At 60.1% G+C, this 25,341-nt stretch overlaps 1 protein-coding gene across 5 annotated transcripts in view; it reads right to left on the reverse strand.

Moving 5' to 3' along the window:
* The window catches only part of FAM53B (family with sequence similarity 53 member B), a 110,394-nt gene that overhangs the window by 40,013 nt on the left and 45,040 nt on the right, over nt 1-25,341 (reverse strand). For 4 of the 5 annotated variants that reach the window (XM_053668554.1, XM_037159080.2, XM_053668555.1 and 1 more), the window contains exons 2-4: nt 24,342-24,593; nt 15,411-15,465; nt 2,332-3,110 (exon numbers count right to left, since the gene is read on the reverse strand). In XM_053668554.1, coding sequence (XP_053524529.1) covers nt 2,332-3,110; nt 15,411-15,465; nt 24,342-24,419 — 912 coding nt within the window. In that variant the 5' untranslated portion in view covers nt 24,420-24,593. Of the gene's footprint in view, nt 1-2,331; nt 3,111-15,410; nt 15,466-16,331; nt 16,424-24,341; nt 24,594-25,341 lie in introns of those variants that run through there. The other variant, XM_037159083.2, reaches the window with a different exon arrangement.

The following is a 25,341-nucleotide window of genomic DNA, read 5'->3' on the forward strand; positions in this document are numbered from 1 at the left end:
GGCCCTTCAGCCCTGGTACCCACACATCCGGGCCCTGAGGGCCTCGGCCGCTCGGCACCTCCAGGGAGCAGGGTCCGTCGGAGCTCCCCAAGGTCTAACAACCAGAAAGGCCCCGGGCACCTCCAGTCTGGGCCTTTCACGCACCAGACCCTATGCACAAGTGGGGTCCTTTATTAGAATAAGCTCGACTAAAACCCCCTCCTCCCAAAAAATCAAGCGTGTAAGCCAACATCTAATGACCCATGACAGAGCCCACGACCCAGCCTGAAGAGGGAATGGCGGGAAGCACGGGGCAGCGCCCGCCCTTGGCTCAGCCCACCTCGCCACATGCCCGCTGTGCTCGCCTCCCGGCAGTCACAAGGCTGGGTGAGCCACGGCCCGCAGGGGCCAAGGCCCGGGGGCTGGAAGTCCCTCACCAGCTGTCACTGGGCCATAAGCAGGTCCCTGTGCACCCAGTGCTGCACACACAGCCACTCGTGGGCCCCAGGCACAGGGCCCCACGTGCCCCAGACTGCTTCTGGGCCACTTTCAGGTACATGGGGGCTGCCCTGGGCCAGCTTTCCAAAGCTCCTGGAAAAGCAAGGCCTACCCCCTGAAGTCATCGATCACCCCGTGGGGAGCCTAAGCAGGCAGATCCTCCTGGAGGGAGGGCTGGCCAGGGTCCGCAGGCTTGGTGGGGGCTCAGGGTCTATCCCCAGGGGGCTGGCCGCGGCCTCCTGGCACACACACTGCCCTGGGGCCCCCTTCCCTTTCCCTGGACTCTGCCCTACCCAGGCCCTGGCCAGGGAAAGACAGGCAGAACTGGGCGGCCTCGGCGGGACCTTGGAGGCCTGCCTGGGCCCCATGAAACGATCTATACATCTGGGCTCGGCCCCACCAAGCAGTGTGTTTTCAAACCGCTTCTACCCGAGTGAGGGCGGAAAACGTCGCCAGGGGTGCCCAGCGCTGTTCTTCCAACTTGTGGCCAGTAAAATACAGTCACACGTGTAAGTTGTCTTTATTGCCTATCTAGCTGATTAGCTAATAAAATAAGCTCAGCATTAAACATTTAACTGGAGCCGTTTATCACACCCAGAGCTCAGAGCTCTGGGTTTTCTTCAGAAGTCACCCAAATCTGCCACCTCTCCAGACTTTTTACCTATTTCAGTTCCTCCCGAGGAGGAAAATTCCACCCCTGTGTCCAATGTAAATGAATGTGCCCCACAGCCGTCCAGCTGTACGGTCCTCGGGAAAGGAAAGGGACGCGCCTGGAGTGGTGGAGGGAGAAATGGAAACTTGAAAACGAGGGGCAGAGGGTGGAGGGCTGCCCAGCTCCCATTCAGGGCCCTCCCCTTGTGAACCCGTAGGCAAGGAAGCAAGGAGGCAGCAGGCATGGGGGAGGCAGGCATGTCACGCACTTGACCTTCGGCTGCCCCAGGCCGGGAAGCCCAGACTCGGGGTGAGGAGTGTGCCCTAGACTGGACACCCTGCACCTCTCCTGCAGTAGGGGGACCGTGAGGTCAGGTGGGGGGATTACGGGAGGGAGAAGGAAACTCTGCCAACAGAGACTTATGTTCATTCTGGAATGAAAGGAGGCCCGGGCGGAAAAGGAGCCGACGCGACAAGCCGGCCTGTCAGACGTGGCCACAGGCCGCACACGCGAGGCCAAGCCTTCACGGCCGACCAGGTCTCCGTCCCGGCAGCAACTGACGCTCACACGGCAAGACCAGAAAAGGCGATGGCCAGAGCGCTGCGTCCCCCCGACTGCATCTGCTGGTCTGCCACTGGACGGGTCACAAGGACCAACCCTGCTGCCCGGGCCTCCCCAGTAGGAACCAAATGCAGGTGGCACCGAGGCCCCAGGCCCCCTAATGACGGCGCCCTGACGCCAGGCTCACCCCATTCAGTGGAGGTCAGTGTTAGCGTCAGGCAGGGCTCCCAGACGCAGGGGACCCAGCACGAGTGCCAGGCTGCAGACAGAGGACAGCAATGGATCACCATGTCCCGTCGCTCTCAGGGTCTCCAGTCTAATAAAAAGGGCCTCCCGTGTGTCAGTCTCCAAAGCCACTCCCCACAGCCCGGATCGATCACCGGGTCAGCCCTATTCAAGGGGCGCTGAACCTGGCCTGTGCGTGCGTTACTTCCCGTGGCTGCGGGCACTCCAGCTAGAGGCTCCAGAGCAGCGCCCGAGAAAAGGGGGTCACCTGGGCAACATGGCGACACCCTGCCTCTCACCATCTATCTGTACCACTCACACTGTGTTCGCAGGGACAGAAAACTCCTGATTTCCAACAGAGAACACTGACACTCCAGGCTCCAGCGAGCAACCAGCCCACGCGGCCGGGTTCTTACCTGGGCCATCTTAGCCAAGTCCAGGGAGGGCCGCTGCTCCTGCACCTCCTCGGGGCGCCGCCGTTTGACGCCGACCTTCTTCTCGTTGAGGACGCAGGGCTGGGAGCGGCTGCGGGACAACCCGCTGGGGCGTCTGGCCAGCTCGGGCGTTGAGGCTGGGGTGCTGCTGGCGGAGGGCGTGCCGTACTCGGCAAAGGAAAACTGCTCGTGCGAGCAGGAGAGAGACCGCTGCATGTCCAGCCGGGCCGCTCCCACGGGGTTCAGGTCCGGGCCCCAGATGTCGCCGGCCTGTGCACAGGCGGCCGAGTCGGGCGCCCCTGGGCAGGGCTGGCCGCCAAAGCGGTGGGGAAACCCCGCCGGGTCGCAGGGCGAGGGGAGCGCGTTGGCCCGGGAAGGGAGGCTGAAGCTGGAGCTCCGCTGCATGGTGCCCAAGCCGCCGCAGTAGCGCGGCACGCTGCCCCCGCTGTAGCAGCGTCTCTTCTCCACGGGCGTCCAGACCTTGGACCCCAGGGGCCTCCACGATGTCCGGCAGCTGGACATTTCATCGGAGAAGGACAGTGACCGGCACTGGCGCTTGCTGGGGGGCGCGGAGGGGTTCCCGTTGGGGTCGCTGAGGCTGAGGTCTTTGATCAGGTTGGTCACCGCGCAGGTGGTCGCAGCCTCCTGGTGCCACAGGGTGCCGCCCGGACACTTCTCGGGCAGGCATTCCCAGATGCTGGCGCTCGGCTGCTCAATCTGAAGAGGGCACTTCCTGTCCAGGTCTCGCCATCTGTCATTTTCTGGTTCATAAATGACAAAGAGAAACAGGATTTGAGAAGCCCTTCGTGCCAGCCCTCGACCTGCTCACCAAGAGCCTGCTTTACGGGGTTTCAGAGCCAGAAAGGCCCTGAAGACCATCCGGTCCAGCCTCACTTCACAGAGGAGACACTGAGGCTCAGGGAGGGGACCTAAGTCCCAGGTGCTGATTAGAAGCAGAGTGAGGCCCAGAATCCAGGTATCTGATGGACTCCTGATATGGTTTTCTTTCCCACACACTGAACTGCCTCAGGGGAAAGCCCAAAGCAGTCCTTTTGCCCAAAATGCTTTCTCATTTTATAGTTGGAAAACCGACCAGCCCCGCCCCAGCCCTGGCAGCAGCAGAGCCGGGAAGTGTGCCTGTCACATCTGTCTTCACGCCCTGTGGCTCTTGGGCCGGGACTCGACGGCCCTGGCAGGAGACCAATGCCAGAGATGCATCAGTTGGTGCTTCAGACCCGGGTCAAGGTCAAAGGGGCTGGGGGTGCTGGCAGATGAGTTCGTCTGAATTCCTCCTTCAAAATACTCGCTGGCACTAGAAACCGGACAGTTAATGACTTCTCTCCCCTCCCCCGAAATGCTCCACAGCAGAAGCAGCAGCAGCGGCCACTCACTGAGCGCCTTCCTCCAGCTCACTGGACTCCTCGCTGAAATCGAGGACGTTTAAAGTGGTCAAGACCTCCTGGGTTGAGTCTCGGGCTGCAGAGACACCAGGGTCCTAGTCGAGCCTGGGTATCAGGCCTCTGCCTGAACACGGGAACAAGCAAGCCAGCCCTGCCATGAAACATCGCCTCTGCACTGGAACCGTTACGCCAGCAACACGGTCAGGAACGGCTGGGCTTTCTGCCGTGGGGTCAGGCGCGGCGCTGGGAGGGTCAGGCGCACAGAGACAAATCTGCACATTCCCGTATCCAAGTGTCTACCACAGAGGCTGGGGACCGACCTGTCATCGTGCTCCCATCTCTCCCTGCCTCCCTGGGTCCCCACACTGCAAACACGGACACAGGGGAGACTACGGCTTGAGTCAGGCAGCCAAGGGAAGGGCAGGGGTGACCCCTGGAATGACCTCCAGCAGGTACATCGCACATGCGGACTCACAACGCTGCGGCAGGGTCCTGCGCATCCCCCGGGGGTTGGAACAGTGGCCAGCAGGGTACCACCTTCACCACCAGTGTCGGGGACGAGGCTGGGAGGGGGGCCCACAGCTAGCAAGTGACAAGACATACAACACGTTCAGGCCGGCCCCGGTGCTCTCCCCTGCACTGCAGCTCTGAGGGGAGCCTGTCCGCGGCCCTGCCCTCGGGGCAGAGGAGGGGTCCCAGTCCTGCAAGGGGGCCACACGCAAAAGCAACTGTGACACAACCCCCAGGAATGCTCCTGACAGCAAGGGTGCCACACCTGGCTCCCCGCCACAGGCCGCTTCCCGCAGGCCACTGAGTGACCCCCGAGGGGCCAGCCCACGCTGAGCGTCACAAGCAGCAGCTGCTTAACAGATTCAAAGAGAATGAATGACCAGTATGGCCCAAAAGAAGCCTCATGAGCCAAAGGTGAGGCCAAGCCAGGGCTGAGTGGGCTACTCCTCCTTCTAGGGCGCCCCACCCTGTCCTAAGACACAGAGCCTGTCCGCCTCCACCTGGATGTGCCGGGCCCCGGTGGGTGGCAGGGGTCAGCCCGTGTCCCTTTCAGTGACCTGGATAAACCACCACCGAGAACTACCTTTTCGCAAGTAGCATTTTACGTTGTTCGAGACAGTCTACTGCTATCCTCTACTCATCATTCTTGTAACATGGTTTCAATCTGCCACTTGTCAGCTGTTGAAGGCTCAGTCAACTGGCGATAAAGCGGAATGAAAAGAGATACAAACTAACGGTGACTAAGCCACGACCGCCTGTTATCTGACTTGTAAGTTAGGTTCAGAAAACAGGTGCAGACTCGTGTGCGATGATGTTGCTTCAAAATGACAGGAGAGGGACAGAGCACACAGGAGCCGCCAGTGAGGTGCCACGCGTGCGCCATCAAGGAGCAACGTGGAGCGTGAAGCACGCCGAGTTCCGGAGAACACTCACAACGCGCGGAACTGCTAATGACGTAACGCGGAGTGTGACGAAACAGACATCAAACGGTCGACATGGCGCGGCTCCTGTTCAGTAAAAGACGCGTGTTACACTGGGAGACAAAGGCAAACCGAGAGGCACGCAGTCCAGAGGCAGACAGCTGGTTGATTTACATGTTCTCTTTGTTTTCCTCCAGTTTCTGCACGGTCTCTAAGGACAAATGCATTTCCAAACACATGGAGGATGTGGCCGCCAAGCCCACCAGGCTGGGCCGGGGCCTGCGATCTCATCCTCCTCCGGGTCTGCTGCTTTGTCTTTCAGGGAAGTTCCCACAAAACAGCACAGCCACCAACTTCTCCTTTAGGACAAGGCACGGAGGCGCCAGATGGGCCAGGAGTGTGGCCCATCAGTCTGTGGTCACCTCTGTCGGGACCGCAGCCAGGGAGAAAACAGTAGGCTCCACCCCAGAGCAGAGAGGGCCCCAAGATGGCACCTTGGTGGCCCCTGTTTAGGAGTGAGAGGCCCACGAGAGAATGTGCCCTCCCAGGCCTTGGGACACCAGTGGAGTGACAAGAGATTGGGCCCATCCTCAGAGGACACAGCTTCCTGTGGCGTTTTCCTGGAATTTCCCCATCTCTAGGGAAACCACGAGAAGAAAGGGAAACCCGGAGGCCGATAGGAATGGCCACTCCACCTCCCCTGCATGGCCCTCACGAGGTCCTGGTGCTCCGGACCCCTCTGGCCTCCCGACCCAGCCCTGCGTCCTCACCGCCTCGGAGACCTTCGAGGCTCACGCCTGTTCTGGTCCATCTTCAGCAGCAGCGTGCAGCCTTGCAGAGAGAGTGCAAACACTCTAGCCTGCACCCCAGCCCCCAGCAGGCCCCACGCTGCAGGCACAACAGGCTTGCTGCGACGTCAGAAGTCAGGCGGCAATCCGTGGCATCAAAACCACCCTCGAAAATACCTGATGCAGCCCTGGGTCTGAGCATGCAACCCCCCGAAGAATACCCTTTGAGCACCAGAAATCCTTTATCAAACTGAAGTTTGCTACGTCAACTGCAGGAGTGAACCCAGGTAAGTCACATTGGTGGGCAGAGGGGTGGGCATTCGGTTGGTTCTTGGTTAGTTACAAATCCCCAGTGGGGGCCAGGGTTGGAAGGCCAAGTCTGAAGTGTCCCTCATCACCTGAAGGAACTGTCCCACCCTGAAAGAGGAAGCCTCTCTGGCCTAACATAGAAAATTTCTTTGTTGCCGGGAGGATGCAAAGAGTCAGTCCTCGGCTCAGCCCACTGGTTAAATGCAAGTACAACTCGACAAGTTGTACAGCGTAAGTGCAGCGCATCTGTAGCTTCCCCCCAAACGGCAGCTCTTTCTCGGCTTCACACCTTTGCAAAGGTGCCAAGGCCTGGGATAGTTTCCTCCTCCCTTCCACTGACAGTGTCCTGCCCTTCATTTGAGAGCCAACTCAAACGTCACTTCCTCTGTGGGCACGCCTTCCCCTTAGTGGCCCCACCCAGGCACCCACGAGCTTTGCCTAGACTTTCCATCCGAGGGCTCCGGCTTACTGGGACCTTGATTATCTGTTTCGGCATCTGTCACTGGGCCGTAACAGCTCAGGCACAGTCCCAGCAGGGCCCCCAGGGCCCAGCTCGGAGCCTGGCACACAGCAGACCTCAGCCTGTGGGTGCTCACCTGGTCTCACTTGTCTTTTGTCCCTGGCACACATAACCCTTCCTGGGCCCGGCAGGTCCGACCTGAGCCGGGCCCTGACCGCCCCACCCCACCGGGGCCATGGCCAGGTATGTGTGCAGCAGCCAGGACACAGGCGGGAGGAGTCGTGTCTGAGATGCTCTGAACACCCAGGGCCATGTCAGATGCTGAGCATGGCTCTGAGTGTCAACACCAGCCAGGCGGCCACTTGGTCTGTCTGCAGGGCAGATGAAGTTTTAATGGTTTCTATCTTTATCACTTTGAGAAGCATGTGTAAGAAGAAAAGCCGAAACAATCGAGGCTATGTTTAGCCCTCCTGTTTTCCCCCTCGGCCCAGAGAACAGAGAGCGACCTGTTGGGTCGGGTCACCAGACAAAAGAGACAGGAATAGAAGGTGATTTTTAATGGCACTCTGCCCTGGGCTCTGGGCCCTGCTGTCACCCGTACAAAGGGACTCGGGGGGCTCCCGAGGAGAGGCTACCGGGTGCCCCCGCCCCTCCACTCTGCGTCACTTCTGCACAAACAACTATGACTCTTTCGAGAGTGACAATGGCCATGGATGTGGGCAGTCCACCGAGCAGGCGTCACTCAGGGCGGCGGGAAGGGTGTGGGCCGGGGTTCTGACTGCAGCTCTTCAGGTTACTGGACCCTTCGGGGCCTCGGTTCCCTCCTCTGTATAGTGAGAGGTACAAGACAGCAGCCCCCTCATAGCACCGGGGCAAGAACACGTGGCTGCCCCATCCAGGGCCGGCCGTGATGGCAGCCACCAAGAATGCTCGGAGCTGGTCCGGACCCAGGGGCTCTGCTGCCCTCGGGTCCCGAACTCTGCGGGTTCTGGCCTGCATGCTCCACACCCAGCTCCTTCGGGGTTTGTTAAAATGCAGATTCCAGAGCTCAGCCCCTGACTTGGTGACAGAACCTCTGTGAGGAGGAGTCAGTGGCTTTACTCTGTGTGACGCTGTTGAGGAGCTTGAGACCACGAGCTACACTGGGCCTGGTCTGCTGTCACCTCTGCCAGGACTGCAGCCAGTGACACTCACCCAAGGCGCTCCCGGAGGATGGGTGACTCCGGTCTGACAGACCTGGATTCAGAACATCACTAAAACGGGTGTTTTGGTGTTTGTTTTGCTTTGGGCCAATAACAAAGCAGAGGTGTGGAGAAAAATAATTATTCTTCAGGTACCTAGAAGTCCCTTTTTCCCAGGAGGGGGTGGGGACCCCAAGCTGCACATCACATTATGGATGCAGAGACACTGGAAAGGGCCTGAGAGGCCAACGGTTTGTGCTAAGGGGAAGCGACCGAGGCATCCCGACTTCTCGGTGGGACACCCGTGACACCCAGTCTCTGGCAGACGCAGGCTCGGCATGATGGCCCATGGCCTGAGCACACCCATGGCCTGAGCACAGGGGCCCAGCCGGTTCTGCGCCATCCCCGTCGCCTTGACCTTCAGAAGCAGCTACAGTTTCTCCACTTCCCTGCCGAGCCTGTGTGCACAAGTCCAAGACTGCACAGCAGTGCGCCTCTCTGTGAGCGGTGCGAACACCCCGGGCCCTGTTTACCGATGGGAGGGCAAACGCCACAGAAACATGAAAAGCACACAAGCCATCCACTCTCTCTACCCGGCAGACCGATGAGCAGACCGCCAAGGCGTCTTTCAAAGCGGAGGCTCCGTGCCCCAGCCTGACGTTTCTGGGAAGACATCCACTGGCCTGGAGGGCGCAGGAGAAGCCTCTGGCCACCCATGTGGGGACAGGAAGTCGGCCCCACCCCGCACCGTACTCACAAGGGTTTGGTCCCCTGACCAAGGAGAGCAGAGGCTGCTGGGCACACAGAGCCCGAGCTTACAAAAAAAGGGGCGCTCGGAGAAAACACAAACAGCACTCAACCGCAGATGCTCGTTTCCATTCCTGCCCTTCACCTTGAAGGGAAATGCCCAGGGACCCGCCCTCCTTAGGGGACTACAAGCCTTCTGATGTTCAAAAAACAGATTACAGCCCCAGCTCTCTCCAGGCTGCGTTTCAGAGGTTGCCTTATGGTGACATAACCTCGGCCGAATGTGGTTTCTAGAAAAGGTTAAGCACCCGAAGCACAGACCCAAGGTTCCTGTAGCCCCCAGGGCCTGGGCAGCACCCCTGGGTAGCACATCCGCCAGATCAAGACCCGCTGACTCATTCTCGGATTTCACACCTGTCTGCTTGTGCTGACAATGAGTCTGTCTCCCCTGCCCTGGGGGCTGGGCCCGCTAACTCAGCCCTGGGGCTACAACAACCCCATGTTTGAGCTGGAGGAGAAGCTCACCCACCCTCCTGGTTGGCAATGCAAGAAAACTGAGCCATCTTTCTGGAGGCAGCTTTCCTGACCTGATCTTATTATTAGAAGAACTGGGAAATGTGCAGGGGGGTGCCTTGAACCGCCCCACAGGGGTGCCGCCTACCTTTACATGAACCTCAGAGGCCTGGCCCACCCACAGCGCCTCTTTCCCTAAGGCACCAGAAAGGAGACACAGGCCTCAGCTTCTGGCTGTGCCCTCACCTGTGACGAACCACCCATGTCAGCTGCACCCAGGGCTCAGGGACAGCAATGCAGGACACGGAGCCCCTTGGCCGGGACATGTAGGCCAGGACTGGAATGGCTGGTGGGAACCTCCCACCAGCCTGGTCAAGGGAGGCAGTAAGGCTGGAGGGGGTCTGAGAGGGGCCTGAGAGGTGCGGGTTCCAGCGGGGTGGCCCGTGGCAGGTGCCACTGCTTTAGGAAAGTCTTTGCTTTTGCAAAAAGATACCCCGTAAGATTCCAAACAGACAGTACAGAGGAGTAAAAACCAACCAAGCTGTTGGAGGTGTGGGCCTCAGTGTCCCCCCTGCACAAGGCAGAGCGGACAGGAGCCCTGTGACGGACCTGCTCTCCACCCCTTGGCCTCCCTCCTCCCCCACCTCCTCTCCACACCCTCCACCTCCGGCGGGGGGGGGGGGGCATCTGGAAACATGCAGGGAAACGCTTGTATCTGCGAAGGCAACACAACCTCTGAAGGGACAGAGAAGTGAGTTCTACCACCCCCTCGGGGTGCCCATCCAGCCGTGGGTCCACAGAGCACAGAACAGGCAGCTGCTTGCAAGTCATCTCCAGACCGGGGCAAAGTTAGGCGCTGTCACACAGACGAGAGAGCTGGTTGCAAGGAGAGTCCCTCAGAAAAGTGTCGATGAATGCGCATTAACCGTTGATAAACTAGAACAACACGGGGACCCTTGCTGGGGCCAGGAGAGAGCATCTCATGTGTCACCGCCCTCCCCACCTGACTTACTGGTGGGGCCACCGACGTCCAGAGCCACATCACGTCCAGCAGTTGACACACAGCCAGCCAGCGGCGGAGCTGGCCACAACTGCTGCAGTCGGGCCGGGTTGCTTCCCGGCTGACCCATCTCTCCACGTGGAAGGCAGCCTCGCGGTGCTCCACAGCGGGCGGCACCCAGCGGGCAGCTGCCCTGCCCTGTCCTCTGGCTCTGCTGTGGACCCCTTCCCCTACCCCATGTCGGGCCAGCCTGGGCGAGAAGGCAGCCCGGGAGGCTCCCTTGTCATTGTCGCCGTAAACAGCCAGCGAGTACCACCTGTACTCCGCACCTACTTCCGCTCTGTGCTCCAGTCCAGAAACACCGTCTGAAACCAACTGGTGGTGCAAGCAAACTCCGCGAGCGCTCTGTAAAGACAAACCCTCAACCAGCCCTTCAACTACCTCAGAGATGCAAGGTCACACGTTGGGCAGCACGGAAGCATGGACAGTAAGTTTTGAAACGCCGTCCACGTGCTCGCTTGTAGGCGGCCGCCCGCTTTCAAACGGAAACAAGGGCTCACTGGAGCCTGTTCTGGTTAATAATCAGTTTCCTATTGGAGGCCCCGGTCCAACCAGCATATTCAAACTGGCGATCTCTGAGAAAAGGGGCAAGTGGCAGAGACCGGAGTGCGGCCCCGTAGAACGCGGGTTCCGTCGTCACCACGGCTCGCTTTGCTTCGGGTGCATGTCTGGCGCTGGGAACCGAAAACGCTGAACCTCCCCACGCCAGCTTTTTCCCAGGAGGTTGCGATCCTGTCCCACTCTCAACGAGGAGCGGTGGCAAAATCAGGAGACCAAGAGCTCCCAGACCTCCAAATGCACTCCCCCCCCCCCCCCACCCCCCCTCGCAGCTCAATGACATGGCCGACCGGTGCACCCCGCAGACACCGATGCGGAGCGTGCCCCCAGGAGCACCCCTTTCGTGTAAAGAGTGGACTTCAACAGCCAAGTAATTACACACGGAAAGTAAGGGCTTATCATTAAGATGCGGACAAGCCCGATCCCGGCAGCACAACCGTGGCTGCCGTAATATTTTTACAATTCCTTTTTATACATAATGTATGATCCTTCTGCTCAAGTTCCCTCTACGTTCTTTGCCTGTGAAATAATTTACATTAATAAATAATTTATTACCATAACTCCTAAAGTAATTATGGGTTTCTACGCATTTTTTTTTTTTAGCACATGAATTGTTTTGCTCTGTCCACAGACTCCTATTTGCACGACTTTTCCTGGTGCCCTTTTCACAACCGCTGGCACTGCACTTGCTGTCACACACACCGTTCGATCGCCAGGTCTCCGCCTGGCCTGAGAGGGGAGGAAAATGGGGTGTGTGGTACCCAGACCTCAGAACTCACTTAACAGGAGCCACGAACCAAGGGGGTGGGGGAAGAGCTTGCTGTCACCATGCTCGCTCCGTTTCACCCAAAATTACATGCGTGAGCCGGGTCAACATGGAGAAGCATCTCCCACTGCGAGTGCTGGAGGGGCTGGGGGGGGCCAGGCACTAAGGGTTCCCACGTGGCTCCAGGCCCGCCCAGGGCAGAGGGATTCTCCCGGGCACAGCCAAGCCCCTTCCTGCTCCCACTAGAAATCTTGGCCAGTAACAGGAGCTGGCCTGCTGACCACTGGCCAGGCCACACCCACGAGGCTGCCACCTGACCGAGGTTTCCTGTGTCAACAACACAGTAAGCAGCGGTGTGCATGGCTCCCCCCCAGACAGGAGCTGCCTGTAGAGGAAATCCCGGCTCAGCACAGGTGTGCCCAGGATGGTCCAAAAACGAAACCGGAGGCAGAACGTGGTCTCTGCTGGAAGGAGCCCCAAAGGGGCTGGGCCTGGGCCCCACTCTGCCCTGCCCCCCTCACCCCTCACCCAGCTTTGCTCCCTCCTCCACTGTGGAAAAGCACAAAACCGCTTCTTTGTATTAAGTCCCAAAATGTGGGGCGGGGGTGCGGCAGAGCAGGGGATGCAAAGGTGGGGAGGGGCCTGTAATCCTGCTCAGAAGAAGGAGTGACGTGCTTTTTAAACACTGTTCTGGACACTTGGTTACGTTCACAGGGCATTTTTATCGAAGTGGGTGCAGAGGAGGCCGCGCTACTGGGAAGGGCGGCTTTCTGAGAGGAAGCAAACCGGCCGCTGCCCTCCCCACCCTAGTGTGCTCGCCCGCATTTTTCTGAAGAACGTTTATGAAACTCAAACTCATTCTGGCTTCCAGCTGGGATGCTGCATGGAGGGGAAGGGGGGAAAAGAACCGAGTGACAGGGTCGGGCTGTCCCCAGCTCTCCCGGGAGAATCCCACTCATCAGGGCCAGAACACGAGTCCTTTATCTCCAGGAGACAGGCAGGGGGTTTGCTGATTACAATAATGTGACATTTTATCTTTGCTGAGCACTGTCCAGCCCTGGAAGGGCCCAAACCCTCTTGAAAAGTCTGGCTGGACCCATGGGGTGTACTCTTGCCTGCTATTCAAAAGTGGTCACGCCTAAGATGAAATCTCACTGCCCGGGACACCCTCCCAGTTTACAGCACAGGGCCACACCTCGATCATGGGTCGCCACAGCGTCCACCGGTACACGGGCCTGGGAAAGCCTAGGATGGCTGGCATTCCCACCTTGGCAGGTGCAGGAAAGAGACAGAGGCAGGAGGGACCGAGCTGGCGCCTCTGGTGTGCCGCTGTCTCTTTGAGTCTTACAAACACCGGCAAACGCCAGCAGGAAGTGGGAACCGAGGCTTAGGAAGATGGGCTGCCGCGCCCACAGCTCTGAGGACCAAGTCACTCCACCTGCACCCCTTGCCCGACATGTGGCAGTGACTCAGTAAGCACCTACTACCGCAAGCCACTGCAGTGAACGCAAAGCCTTGTACTGTGCCCTGTCAAATGGGTCGGGGCTTCTTGAATCCAAGGATGGGCTGAGCAACAGAAAGACAAGCACAAGCGGAAGAGAGAGACGTGGGAGAGAAGGACAAGGGGACTCCCCAGACCCCCAGCACCCCGGCTGCTCCTCTGCCACCTGGCAGTGCCCAGGTGCTGAGCAGGCGGAAGACAGGGCCCGGGAGGGACAGATCCCCCAGAGCCGCTCTGCAAACGAGAGGCAGCAGGAGCAGCGGCACAGGCCTCCTAGAAGCCCCGGGCGGGAGAGAGGATCCCTGGCAGAGAGCAGGCTGCAGGGCTCTGCAGGCTCAGAGGGCCTGTGCTGGGCAGTCTGCAAGGAGAACCTCTCTCCATGTGCGTCCATCCCCAGAGCCTCTGCCTAGGTCCCTGGGCTGGAGGACCTTTCCCCACAAGGGCGACTGCCTCGCTGATACCCCCTCCCCCAGGAAACAAAAGTCTGGGTGTGGAGCCTCTTCCAGGGAGCCGGATGCTCATGCAAGAGTGCTCATGCTGAGCCGATCCCCTTACAAACCTGCTCTACACGGCCGCAGGCAAGCCCATGGGGCAGGTGCTATCCTCACAGTCGGCTCGCAGACGAATTGACTGAGGCTGAGAAAGGTCAGCACCTCTGAGCGACTGCACGAGCCCTGACATCGCCCATCACAGACCCGCAGGGGCCCTGCGCCTACGTGACGCACCCAGTGCAAAGGGCACAGGAGCCTGGAGCCAGAGCAGCCTTGAGGTAAAGACCAACCTGCCCGCAGCCGGTCTGCTGGCCAGGCCCGGCGGCTGGGAGCCGAACCCAGGCTGGGCTGGGGGCTGGGAGCGCCCGGAGCCTCTCCACTCCCTCTGTGACGAACGAGAGCAGCTCCCCGCAGCTCAACCACGACTCTGACCCAGATGAGGCAGGCAAGCAGGCATGTGGCTGGGTCGCTGAGGGCTCGCAGAAAGCCGTTAACCACTACCAAGGCGTTCAATCACGCCCCACGTGGGGATGGGCCTCAGAAGTGTGTCACACGGGGAAACCAAGGCCAGGTGACCTCCCTACTTCCATTTCCTCTGGCGGCAGGCGAGCGCGCCTGGGCACTCCCTGCAAGCTGTGGCTTGTGACTAAGAAGAAAACAGTCTTCCTTCTCCCCCACCTGGGGTCCAACTCCGCCCGCTAACCGCAGTTTCCCCAAATGTGAACAGAGCGCCCTGCGCGCCCCCAAAGCTGCTGCAGAGCCCAGTGGATCCTGCAGGTGAGGAGTGTGGTCCATGCTCAAGGTGACAGGGGCTGCACCCCACCTTCGGGGGGCTGGGTCCAAGGAAGAGAAAGCGGACACTGCACAGAGGGGAGGCTGAGTCGGAGGCAAGAGGCCCGCAGCAGCAACCTGTCATGGAGGCCTGGCTGCTGTCTCGACAAAGATGTCACAGAAACTCCCTGTCATTCAGGGTGTCCCCACAGGGGCAGGAGTCATGGGACACAGACGGCAAGAGGAGAAACGGGGGCCCAGCACTTGGAGCGGGAGAGGTCAATCTTGTTGATACAGGCACCTTTCCTGCCCCTTCGAAAGAGCAGGCACCGAGGCTGCCTTTCTGGAACGTGATAGGAAGTCAGCGCCTCAAAACCACGCCTGCCCGTCCGCCCGTCTGTCCCCTTCGTGGGAACTGCCCTAAAGAATGACCCAGAAGGCGGTCAAAGCTTAGACACTGCATCATGCTAATCACACCGGCAAACACAACGCCCTTCCTCCCTACGACCAAGGAACAGCTCGATCAACAAGCACGTTCGGATCCATTACCCAGCGCAGTGCCCTGAACTCATCAAAACGCGTGGGGTCGCCAAGTCCAGTCTGTGGGGGCAACGGTGGGAACTACTCCTGAGAAAAGCGCAAGAAATACCTTTCGTATATAATTTTACGTAATTGTGTGTTCATCATGGCCTTGGCTAGGAAAAAAAGTGCAAAACACATAAAAACACACCAATGCATAATAGCAGTTACTGCCCCTGGGTAATGATGGGCTACAGAAGGTTTACATTTTACGCTTTGCACTACGGTGCATTTTCTGACTTCAAAAAAATGAACACAGTTCCTTTAACAGTCAGACAGAAACCCTCTGTGCTGTAGTGGGAATCCTGTTTGTCGACCACACACCGGTACCTGGCCCAGCAGCCCCCTGCACCGCTGGGGCCAGAACAGTCAGGACGCACAGAGCAGCGGCCCCGCGGCCGCCCGCTGTGCCTGTGTCCAGACGGTGCTCGCGGGTCTCACCTGGAGGACGCGGGCCCTGGCGGGAGGGCCAGGGAAGGACTGCTCCCAGCCCCCTTGGTTACTCACCCATAACTCCACAAGAGAAAAGTGTCGGTCCGTGACTCATCTTCTTTGGCGTGTGCTGAAAACAACCAGAAAAGCTATTCACTCTTCAAGTCATGAGAAGCACGTCTGCACGGGGCCCTGCGCTGGGCCCGTGCTAAAGTCACGACAGGGGGAGCGGCCTGTGGCCAGCGTCAGGTTCGTGAAAGGAGAGGAAAGTATCCAGAGAGATGAAGTCTGCCCGCGGGGAGGCCTGGACGCTGGGCCCCAAGTCTCCAGTGAGTTATGGAGTCTGTCAAGGGAACGGGCTTCGAACCCCCATGGGCAAAGCCCATGACTTCTAACACCGGGGCGTTTGCCACGGGAGGGACGTGTGATGTGCATGGGTCACCAGGTTGGGCTGAAAAGAGAGCTCCCCGCCCCCCGCACCCCACAGCCCAGGCTTGGGGGACGAGGGGACCTCAGAGTGGCAGGAAGAACCTCAAGTGAAAAACAGTGGTGCTGGGCCACCCCCAGGCATCCTCTCTGAACTGAGACAGAAGCTCGCAGGTTGTCACAGCTCTCAGCAGACAGCACTGGCGTCTGAGCTGTTTGGCACCACGTCCCCACGACGGCCTCCCTTCCCGCTGGGGACACTGAGCGTCTTCCCCCAACCCCGCACCGAGCCGCAGCAGAACTTGAGGGCCACTGGGTGAGGAACAGGCCAGTGAGGCCCAGCAGAGCCCCAAGCCCAGGCGCCGGCTCCGCAGCTGCACAGAAACCTGAACTGGGGGCACCCCGGGGTTCCTGTGCTCATAGAGGCCCAAGTCAAGAGGCCTGTCCTGACCGCTGGTGAGGAGGAGGAGACTGTGGCTGCCCATCCTGGCCTCGGGAGGAAGGGTCTGGTCAAGCATCCCAAAGACTCACGCATCCACCACCCATCCATCCGCCTGCCCATCAACAAACCTGTACCAGTGATGACCTGCACGCAGGGTCACCAGTGGAAACCTACGAGCTGATGATGTAAAAGGGACAGAACTTCTCAGCCCCAGAGCCCTCAGCTGGTCACAGGGCTCTCACCTGCGAGAGGAGCTAAGGCCCTGGCTCTTTAAGGCCTGGAAGCCTGAGGGTGGAGCGAACTAGGAACACCTGGCCCACCCAGATAAGAGGGGTGGCAAGCGCCTGGCACCAGCTCCCCACCCCTGTCCCCAGCTGCCCAATGCAGGGACCTTTGGCCTCAGTCATTTATGTGGTCATCCAATCAGCTTATTAGAGCTCACCCTGATCAGCCTGGGCACAGAGGTGAAGGCCCTCAGGAAGCTCACAGTCGCCCAGACAAACCCTTACGTGACACAGAGACAGGAGGGGAGGTGGCGCAGCCTGCAGGTGCTGGGGGCCGGGGCTGGCCTCCTCGGGGAACACTGGAGCTGGTGCTAAAGGACCAGAAGGAGCCCCCGAGGGGTGAAGGGGGCGGGAAGTCCTTCGCCAGGGCCCCCGCCTCCATGCAAAATAATTCTCTTCCTGTTGGGACTGGGCACCCTCCTGGATTCCAGTGACTTGACCCCCACCCCGCGGGCTCAGTTCACGCAGCACTGAAAGCCCGTACCGAAGTCACCCAACGGAGAGCAGGTGACAAACTCGAGAGCCCTGCGGGGTTCTGACAGGGGGAAGCTGGGCTCGGCCAATGCCACGGGCCTTGCCTGCCAAGGGAGGCAGCTCCAACGCCACACGGGCATCCGGCACAGAGTGGGTGCCCGGCACAGAGCAAACATCCACTGGGGAACCACAGCCCCTGTGCAAGCTGGGAGCCCACAGAAACCCAAACCAGGATCGGGGCGGGGAAAGCAGAAGAGAGCGAGGAGCCCACGGTGGCCTGTGCGCTGTGCCAGACACAGGGGCCACCGAGCAGAGCTAGGGCCACAGGCAGCGGTGAGACGCAGGCAGCGAACTGGCCGGCAGTCACGTCTCGGCTCACCAGCCACCTCCTTCCCCGAAGCTGCCTGTTCCACAGAGAGGAGCACCCCAGACCCTCCCGGGGAAGGTGCAAGTGTGAGTGGGCACAGAAGGAAGCCACCGCGCCAGCGCACAGGGCCCCCGGCCTTCACTCACTCGCTGGCTCGCTCAGCAAGGCCTCAGCAGTGTTTGCTTCGGACCGTTTCCCAGGGCGGCGGAGACACGCTCGGAATGGGAGGGCTTCCCACTCCCGTGCAGCCCCGCCCCGCCCCCCACCCCCTGGGCCTGTCCTCCCACGCTGATCCTCTGCTTACCTCCCTCCAGCTACTTCCCACAGCAACCAAGTAACACTCCGGCCACCCCGTCCCTGCTGCCCACTGGACCCAAGTGGGCCCAGCCCAGGGCCCTCAGTCCCTCCAGGTCCACCGTGTTCACATGCAGCTCGGTGGGGCCAGCCCGCTCGCCACCACCTCAGGGCCTCTGTGGTGGGGTCTTTCCAGGATGGGCTCTGGGTCTCAGTCCCGTCACCAGGCCCCCACCATGGCCTTCCCTGACCGCCTGGTGGGGCACCTTCCCCACCCTGCGTGCCTTGCACGGTCTTATCTAGGGTCTCGGCCACATACGTCAGCTCATTTGTTTCTGTGCTTTTTCTCTGAGCCCCGAGAGCTAAAGCTTGGTGAGGCTGCTGTCTTGTCCCCGCATGGAGCAGGCACCACGAGACTGTCTGCTGCCCGGCTGCTCTCAGCCCCCGCCTCTTGCTCACGCTGCCATGTGCCCAACAGAAGCAGAGCCGATGGAGACAGATGTTCACTGGGTGGACCTGCTGCCTCCCCAAATCACTGGGCTCGTGCCAAGTCAAAATTCAGTGGGGAAGGGGCCAGCGCACCAGGCAAACAGAGTCAGGGGTGACCCCCAGCCAGCCCAGGGTCCCCGGGCAGCCTCTGACTCTGCACCCGAGGGCACAGTGGAGCGGCGACGGCTCACACTGAGAGTTTACAATGTGAAGGAACCCCTTCCCCAAGTCCGCTATTCTACGAGATCTCCACCTCCGGGTACGAGATCTCCACCTCCGGGCCCTTCACAAAGTGTGTAAAACTGCAGACTGAGGAGTGCAGCCTGCTTCTGCTAACAGCACCCTGATTCTCCACCGGGGCTCCGCCCTCCGCCACTGCACAGATTGTGGTGGGACAGTGCCTGATCTCCCTGGGCACGGGGTAGGCACAGGACACGGGTGTGGCTGACCAGACACTCCTGGGCCCGGGGCTCTAATGCCTGGGCCGGGCCAGGGACGGCTCACCGTGTGGGGTCGCCCGTGGCCTGCCACGAGCGCCTGCTTCTGAAACGCTCTGAGCTGCCCTGTCCCTGCCCGTTCTGGGCTTTGTTCACCAACTCCTCTCCAATCCCAGGGTTCTCTCCCAGGGCACCAGCGTGTTCTCTTTGGGTGCAAGTTAGCGGCAGAGGGTCTGGTATTCACGACAGAGGGACCCTGGTCATTTCGTGCTGACCTTCAAGAGGCTAATGGTTGAGTGAGCCCTGGCTCAGCTGCTCAAGTAACTGGCGAAAGCCAGCTCTGAGCAGGGGTGTTCAGAACCACGAGGAAAGATTTCTAAGTGAAACCTGCTTAACCAGAAAGATGTTTCCAGTGCGAAGTAGTTTTCTTCTTCTTCTTGTTGTTGTTTTAAATTTTATTTATCTATTTTTAGAGAGGGGGAAGGGAGGGAGAAAGAGAGGCAGAGAAACACCAAAGTGTGGTGGCCTCTCACGCGCCCCCTACTGGGGGACCTGGCCTGCAACCCAGGCATGTGCCCAGACTGGGAATTGAACTGGCAACCTTTGGTTCACAGGCCAGCACTCAATCCTCTGAGCCACACCAGCCAGGGCTTAATGGGGGCTTTCTGTGGTTGTTTTCTAACAAAATGAAGCTTTCCCTTCTTTCTTCTCCTTTTTCTTCTTCATGACCGTCAATTCGGTCAAACTGGTTTGTGTGTGTAGAGGATATCTATCAGAGCAATTATGGAGAAATGCTGACCGACAGAACGGTGGCAGTTTGAAGGCCGACCCTGAGGCCTGAAATAGTCATGGGATGACTACTTCCCCCTGGGGTGCTGGGGCAGCCAAACAAACAAGAAAAAGAGATGGAATCCGAGGCCCCATCTTGCTTTCTGAGCTCAGTCTGAGGCTGGGCCAGCAGCGTGCAGGCCGGGACACCACACACCCGACAGCTTCCCGGGTAGCGGGCCCAGGTGCTGACCACTGGCAGGCTGCCCGGCATCCAACACCGAGGTTCCCACTGGGCTCCGGGAAGTCCCGGGCCGTTGTGTTCCTGGTACCTGGTACGGGAAAAATGCTCATTGGTTCGTGCCACTCCACTGCCAGCCGCTCTCCGCCCCTGGGACCCGCGCACCCACTGCGGGAAAGGAGGAGGGAAGGAGGGGCCGATGGCTCCTTGATGAGGCCCCCAGCCCTCCGTGGTGGCAGAGACGTGTCTGCAATGACCCAGGACAATGAGCACAGCCCCTCCCCCCAGTATTTCTCCCAGTGTAAAGCCTCCTCCCCAGGGCAGGCCTGGTCTCTCCGAGATTCCTTAGATGACAAGAGAAGATTCTGGAATCAGATCCTGCCTGGGAAAGGCAAAGGCTGCCTGCCAATCACACTGAGACCTGGTGGGGGGGGAGGGGTTCATCTCTGATGACACCCTGACTTCAATAGAGACGCAGTTCAGGGCTCTCTTGAAGGAGAGACCACCGCAGGCAGAAAGCGCCATCACCGTGCTTCGCCCTCCCTTTCTTCTGCAGGTTACTGACCGAAGCCATGACGTCACTGTTTCCTTCTCCCATGCCGCGTTACACAAGGCCACGCAGACGCACTCACAATGGTGCACGTGAGGGGGACAAGCGGAGCACCCCAGCCTCTGAAAAGGAATGCGGGGAGGCCACAGCGGTGGAAAGCAGAAGGGACAGCCAGGCCCCGGAAGAAAAGAGAAGCTGAGGAAGGCGCAGCGCCCTTGGATGGCGGCTCTCGGAGATGCAAATGGAGATGCTACAGGGCCCCTGCCTCCCCAGGGCTCAGGGTCAGCCCCGCGCAGGCAGGCCCCTCGTGTTCTCGCCTGCCTGCTGGGGGCGGAAGGTGTCACACTGCCCCGATCCTGCACTTCTGAGTTGGGACTTCAGGCCCGCCGGGGGCCACTGAGCCCGAATGCCAGCTCCGGGTCACAGGAAGTACACAGACCCTCCGAGCCCAGGAAGCTGGGCGCAAGGCCTGCCACGGCCACTGATTCTCTCACCTGAGCAGGCCGCTTAGCCTTGACATCCTCATGGGACAAGCACAGGAGGAAGGACCGCTCCACACACCAGTGTGGGCTGTTGTGGGAAAGACCACAAGGCCGGGGAGAGGGAGGCCGCCTGGAGCACGCCCCGCCCCAGCGCCCTCTGGCCTCCAGGCCTCCGAGGGGGCTGGGAGCCTTGCAGGGCAGAGGAGGCCAGGCCTGGCTGGGGAAGATGGTCCCTCTGGAGCCAGAGAACAGCCCTGGGCCTGTGCGTGGGCGTGCGGGAAGGAGCTGGGGGAACACTGTCCCCGAGGTCAAATGTCTGGGCGGTCTGCCAGTGGCAACAGCTAATGTTAGAACGCTAGAAGGAAGAGCCCACCACCGGGCAGCAGCAGAGTGGGAGAAAGGGGAACCCAGCCCAGTCCTCGCTGCCCATTGTGCAAGCGGGCTGGGGGCACGGCGGCGCCCAGGCCGCCTCTCTCGGTGGGAAGGACAGAACGCTGAATGTTCGGCGGCCCCTCCTGCCGTCTTCCTTTGCCTCTCCCGGGAGTAACTGCGGTCGTGTTGCTGCCAGCAGTCAGCTTTTAGAAAAAGGAGACCAAGAGCCATTGAACAGGCTCCTGGAAGGGCCAGGAGGGGGTAGCCAGGCCCAGAGGGGTGTCTGCAGGCTTCTCCTCACCAGGTTTCCGGGGCCCCCCACCAGGCACCCCCAGGTGATTTTCACCAGCAGTTTGTGACTTCGTCTCCTCACAGATGTGGCTCCGGGACCCACTCCCACGATTCCAAAGTGGCCTGCGGTGATTCACAGCCCGTTTTTTACCCTCAAACCCCCACTTCTGCGATCTTCTCAGTCTCCTTAGAAAACAAGAGGAGAAAGCCTTTCCCTCTTTCCTGTTATTATCTCGATGGTATTTATCGAGGAAGATGTTACTGGCTTAGGAAGCTGAAGCAAAGCCCCCACTAACTTCCTCTCCCGCCTGCCGGCCACTCAGGGCAAATCCTCCGATCAGTTTATCTCACGTTCCGCCCAGTGGATGTTATCATGAGGCTGAGATTATCTGGGGTCCTTCTCAGCTTATTGGGCCCCTGCCTCCCCCAGGGGGTCTGGCAGAGTCCTGAGAGGCCACAGCCCCAAGAGACGAGCTGGGGCGTGTGCAAGGGTCCCAGGTGCAGGACACAAGGGCCTGGACTTGAAGGCTGCATCCTCACACCCTGTTCACCAGCTGTGTGACCTGCCCTCCCACCCCCACCCCCGCTGGGCCCTCAGAGCCCCCATTTCCTGTCTGTATGACTGGGCAGAGACAGACATACCCCTGCCCCTCCACGGGGTTGGGGGAGGCTCCAGGACATGAAGGGAGGCGGGACCTCTACCAGTGCCACTCAGACCACGCCCCCTTCCAGGCTGCTGGATGCGGCTGCGCCCCCATGGGCGCTGCACGGGCAGAACCAGGCCATGCCTGGGCTGTGGCCCACAGCTGTGACATGCCAACACAGACAACGAGAGCCCCTCTCCAGAGGGGGCCGCTGCCCACAGCTGACCTACACAGACGTCTGGGAGACAAGCAGACTGAAGAGGAGGACGGGGGACCCCAAGTTCCGGGCTGGGTGGCTGTGGGCCTGGAGCCGCTGATGACTTTCCAAGAAAGGGGAAAGGCAGACCCTGACCCATCGGGCAGCACAGAGAGCCCCCGTCAGTGGCCCGTTTGCTCCCTCTGGTTTTCTTTCCCTGTCTTTTTGCAGAAGGTGAGTGTTCCTTCCCTGGATGGGGCTGAGAGGCTGCGCTCCTCCTGGCAAGGAGCTCAGACCATGTCTATTTGAAGAGCAGCTCAGCTGACCTTGGGCCCACGTGCCCTGGAACCAGCTCCACAGCCAACTCCAGCCAGCCCCGAGATGGGAGCAAGTTCACCGGCAGCTGCTGAGGCCAACAGCGCAGCTGGAACCGGGCAGAGACCCTCCCCTGGGATCTCACTCTGAAGACCATTCCTCTCTGGTCAGAGCTATGCTCGATGTGTTCTTTCGATTCAGCAGAAAAACACCCACCAGTAACAGAAAACAGAGCGACCTCAGCAATGAACCTAAGCAGCAGCCAGAGAGGCACTAAAACAATGGCGCGCTCAGAAGAAATGGCGCCATGGGAACCCGCGTTCATTCATTCCTTCTGCAAATGTCCGCCTGCCACGGGCTAGACCCTGGTTCTAGGCACCGGGCCTGCAGCAACAAGTGAAAGAGACAAAACGCCCACATTCTGGTGCAGGTGTCACTCGATACACAAGATCCAACGTCAGGAAGAACTTCAGAGGGAAGAGAGATAGGGAACAGGGACAGAAGTGTGTGTGCTGGGGGGAGGCAAGGGTGGTAATGGAACTAAATTTTAGGCTGACTTGCCAGAGAACAAAGAAAGGGAGGGAGAGTCCTGCTAGAGGGGAGTCTCCCAGGCAGTGGAACACGTGCAAAGGCCCTGGGGCAGGTTTGCGCCTGAGCAAGGAGCCAGCGCAGTCTGTGCCGAGAGCATGGGGTTGGGGTGGGGTGGCAGAGAGTGAGCAGAGTGGTCATGGGGGCCAGAGTGCAAGGGCCCTTCCTGAATGGGATGCCTGTGGAAGGTTCCAAGCAGAGGAGGAGCAGATCTGACCATGTTCCCTCTGGCTGCTGGGTGGGGAACAGGATGAAGGAGCCAGAAACAAGGGACCAGCTCCCACAAGAATCCTGGCGAGAGCGGACGGCAACAGTGTCCAGGACGCCGAGCGGGATCTAATTACAGATGGACGTCACCTGCAGACCTGACAGGCAGTGTGACGGGCAGCGCGCCGACTCATCTTTGTCCATGCGATTCATCCAACCTAGCGCCTGACACGGCCCCCAGTGCTCTGTCAAGGCCTGTAGAGTGGACACAGCTCTGGCCAAGGCCAGGGCCCCACCTGCCCACTCTCCACCCGGCTGCTGGTGAGCGACAATGCACGGAGCCATGAGGATGCTAGTGGGGGCGCTCCTAAGGGCCTGTGACAGGTGCCAGGAGGGGCACTGGGCGACATGACCCTAGACAGTGGGCTCCCCGCTGACCCCAGACATGCGGAGAGTCCAGGAGGCTCCCCGCTCCACAAAGCCCCTCCACAGGGGTGCTTCTGGCTGAGTGCAGCCCCGAGAAGCCAGGGCCGCAGCAGGCAGGAGGCAGTCTCGTTCTGGCTCCGACAGCCACTCGTCGTCTGCCTCTCTGGCCCAGCCCACCAGACCACTTGTTCAGAGGACTTCGTTGGTGGAGGGCAGCCGAGGGTAGCTGTCAGCACAGTCCACCGTGCCGGCCACCGGGCTGTGCCTTCTTTCCATCGTCTCTACACATTCCTCCGGCAGCTGCCCTTGCCCTGCCCCGCCCTTTGGAGAAATGGCCTTATCTCAGACCCCACTCGGGCACCACCCCCCCTTCCCGGGTGGAGACCAGCAGGAATGTGGGTCTCAGCCGGCCTGGGGCGGTGGAACCACGCTCACCCGGTGTTACTGACCGGGAGCTGGCCATCCCACCTCACTCACCAGACGGCTCCAGTCCGGGCCGGCTACTTCCTTCTCGCAAGTACTGTCCTCACCCAGGCTCTGGCTTCCTCTGCCCCCACCCGCCTGGCTGGCAGCACCCTGCAGAGCTCCGCTCTCAGGCACACCGGACTCAGTCTGTTAGGCCCGAGTGCTCCCTGCGTGCTCCATCCACAGCCCCAGTGGGACACCGGGCCTCACACAGGTTGTCAGGGAAACCACATCCAGGGGGTGCTTACCAGCTCAGAGTCGAAGGTCCTGCATGTGACGGAGTCGGCGCCCAGGTCGTCGAGGCTTTTCCTTAGGATCATCACCATGGTAAGGGCCTCAGCAGCTGGGCTCCATCCCAGGGCGGGCACGAGCCATCTTCCACGGGGCAGACTCAGGCAGAGGCACCTCCCAGGTGACCGATGTCAGCAGAAACAGCTCCCCATTGGCCCCCGGCCTCAGGGTGGGGCTACGGCAGGAAATGGTCAAGTGTGGTCAACTGCCTGGGAAGACAGGAAAAGGAAGGCAAGGGGATCAGGACAGGGGAAGATGGGGGCCTGAGACAGCTGCCCACTCCTCCACGCCGCACCTGCCTCCCTGCTGAAGGCCAGACCACCTTCTCGGAATCCCCTTAGAGTGTCCCCAAAGCCAATGCCCTGATGGGTATAAAGATGAATTTCAGTTCAGCCGGTGGAAGCTTCACGTTTAAGTGACACCTTTAAGACGTATCTCAGGGTACCCCATCTGCTATTCCCCAAGTGTGATCCAGTCATGTGACACCTTGCACTGAGCTGGCTTTAGAGACAGCTTCAGTGTCACCCCACCCCGGGCTGAGGGTCACACCTGCCGTTGGCTCTCAGGTTGTTGGCTGGCAGCAGGGGACCCTGGCAGTGCGCGAGGTGGCCGGTCTTCCCCACCAAGCAATGAACAGAAGCTCCTGGGACACTCAGGACGGTCCCCTGAGAAGCACTTGAGTTAACTCCCTCCCTGGGAAGGACCACGTTTCCACAGCAACGCACTGGCAACCCTGGGGGCCTCTATAGCCTTGTGCCTCCTGCACAATGAGGCAAACCAAGTCACAGCCCATGCGGGGCCCACCTGTCCCTAACGCTCTCAGCTCCTGGCAGTCACAGGGTCCCCATCTCCCCACTCGTCACCACGCAGCACAGCCCATCTCATGCCCTCGCCTCCTCTCCAGTGCCACGAAGCAAATGCTGAGTGCGGCCCACCGCTCGGGCTGAACAAGCCACC

Source organism: Artibeus jamaicensis, unplaced genomic scaffold (genome assembly GCF_021234435.1).
Source record: "Artibeus jamaicensis isolate MK-2021 breed Jamaican fruit bat unplaced genomic scaffold, CSHL_Jam_final contig_490, whole genome shotgun sequence".
In the NCBI taxonomy this organism is placed as follows: Eukaryota; Metazoa; Chordata; class Mammalia; order Chiroptera; family Phyllostomidae; genus Artibeus; species Artibeus jamaicensis.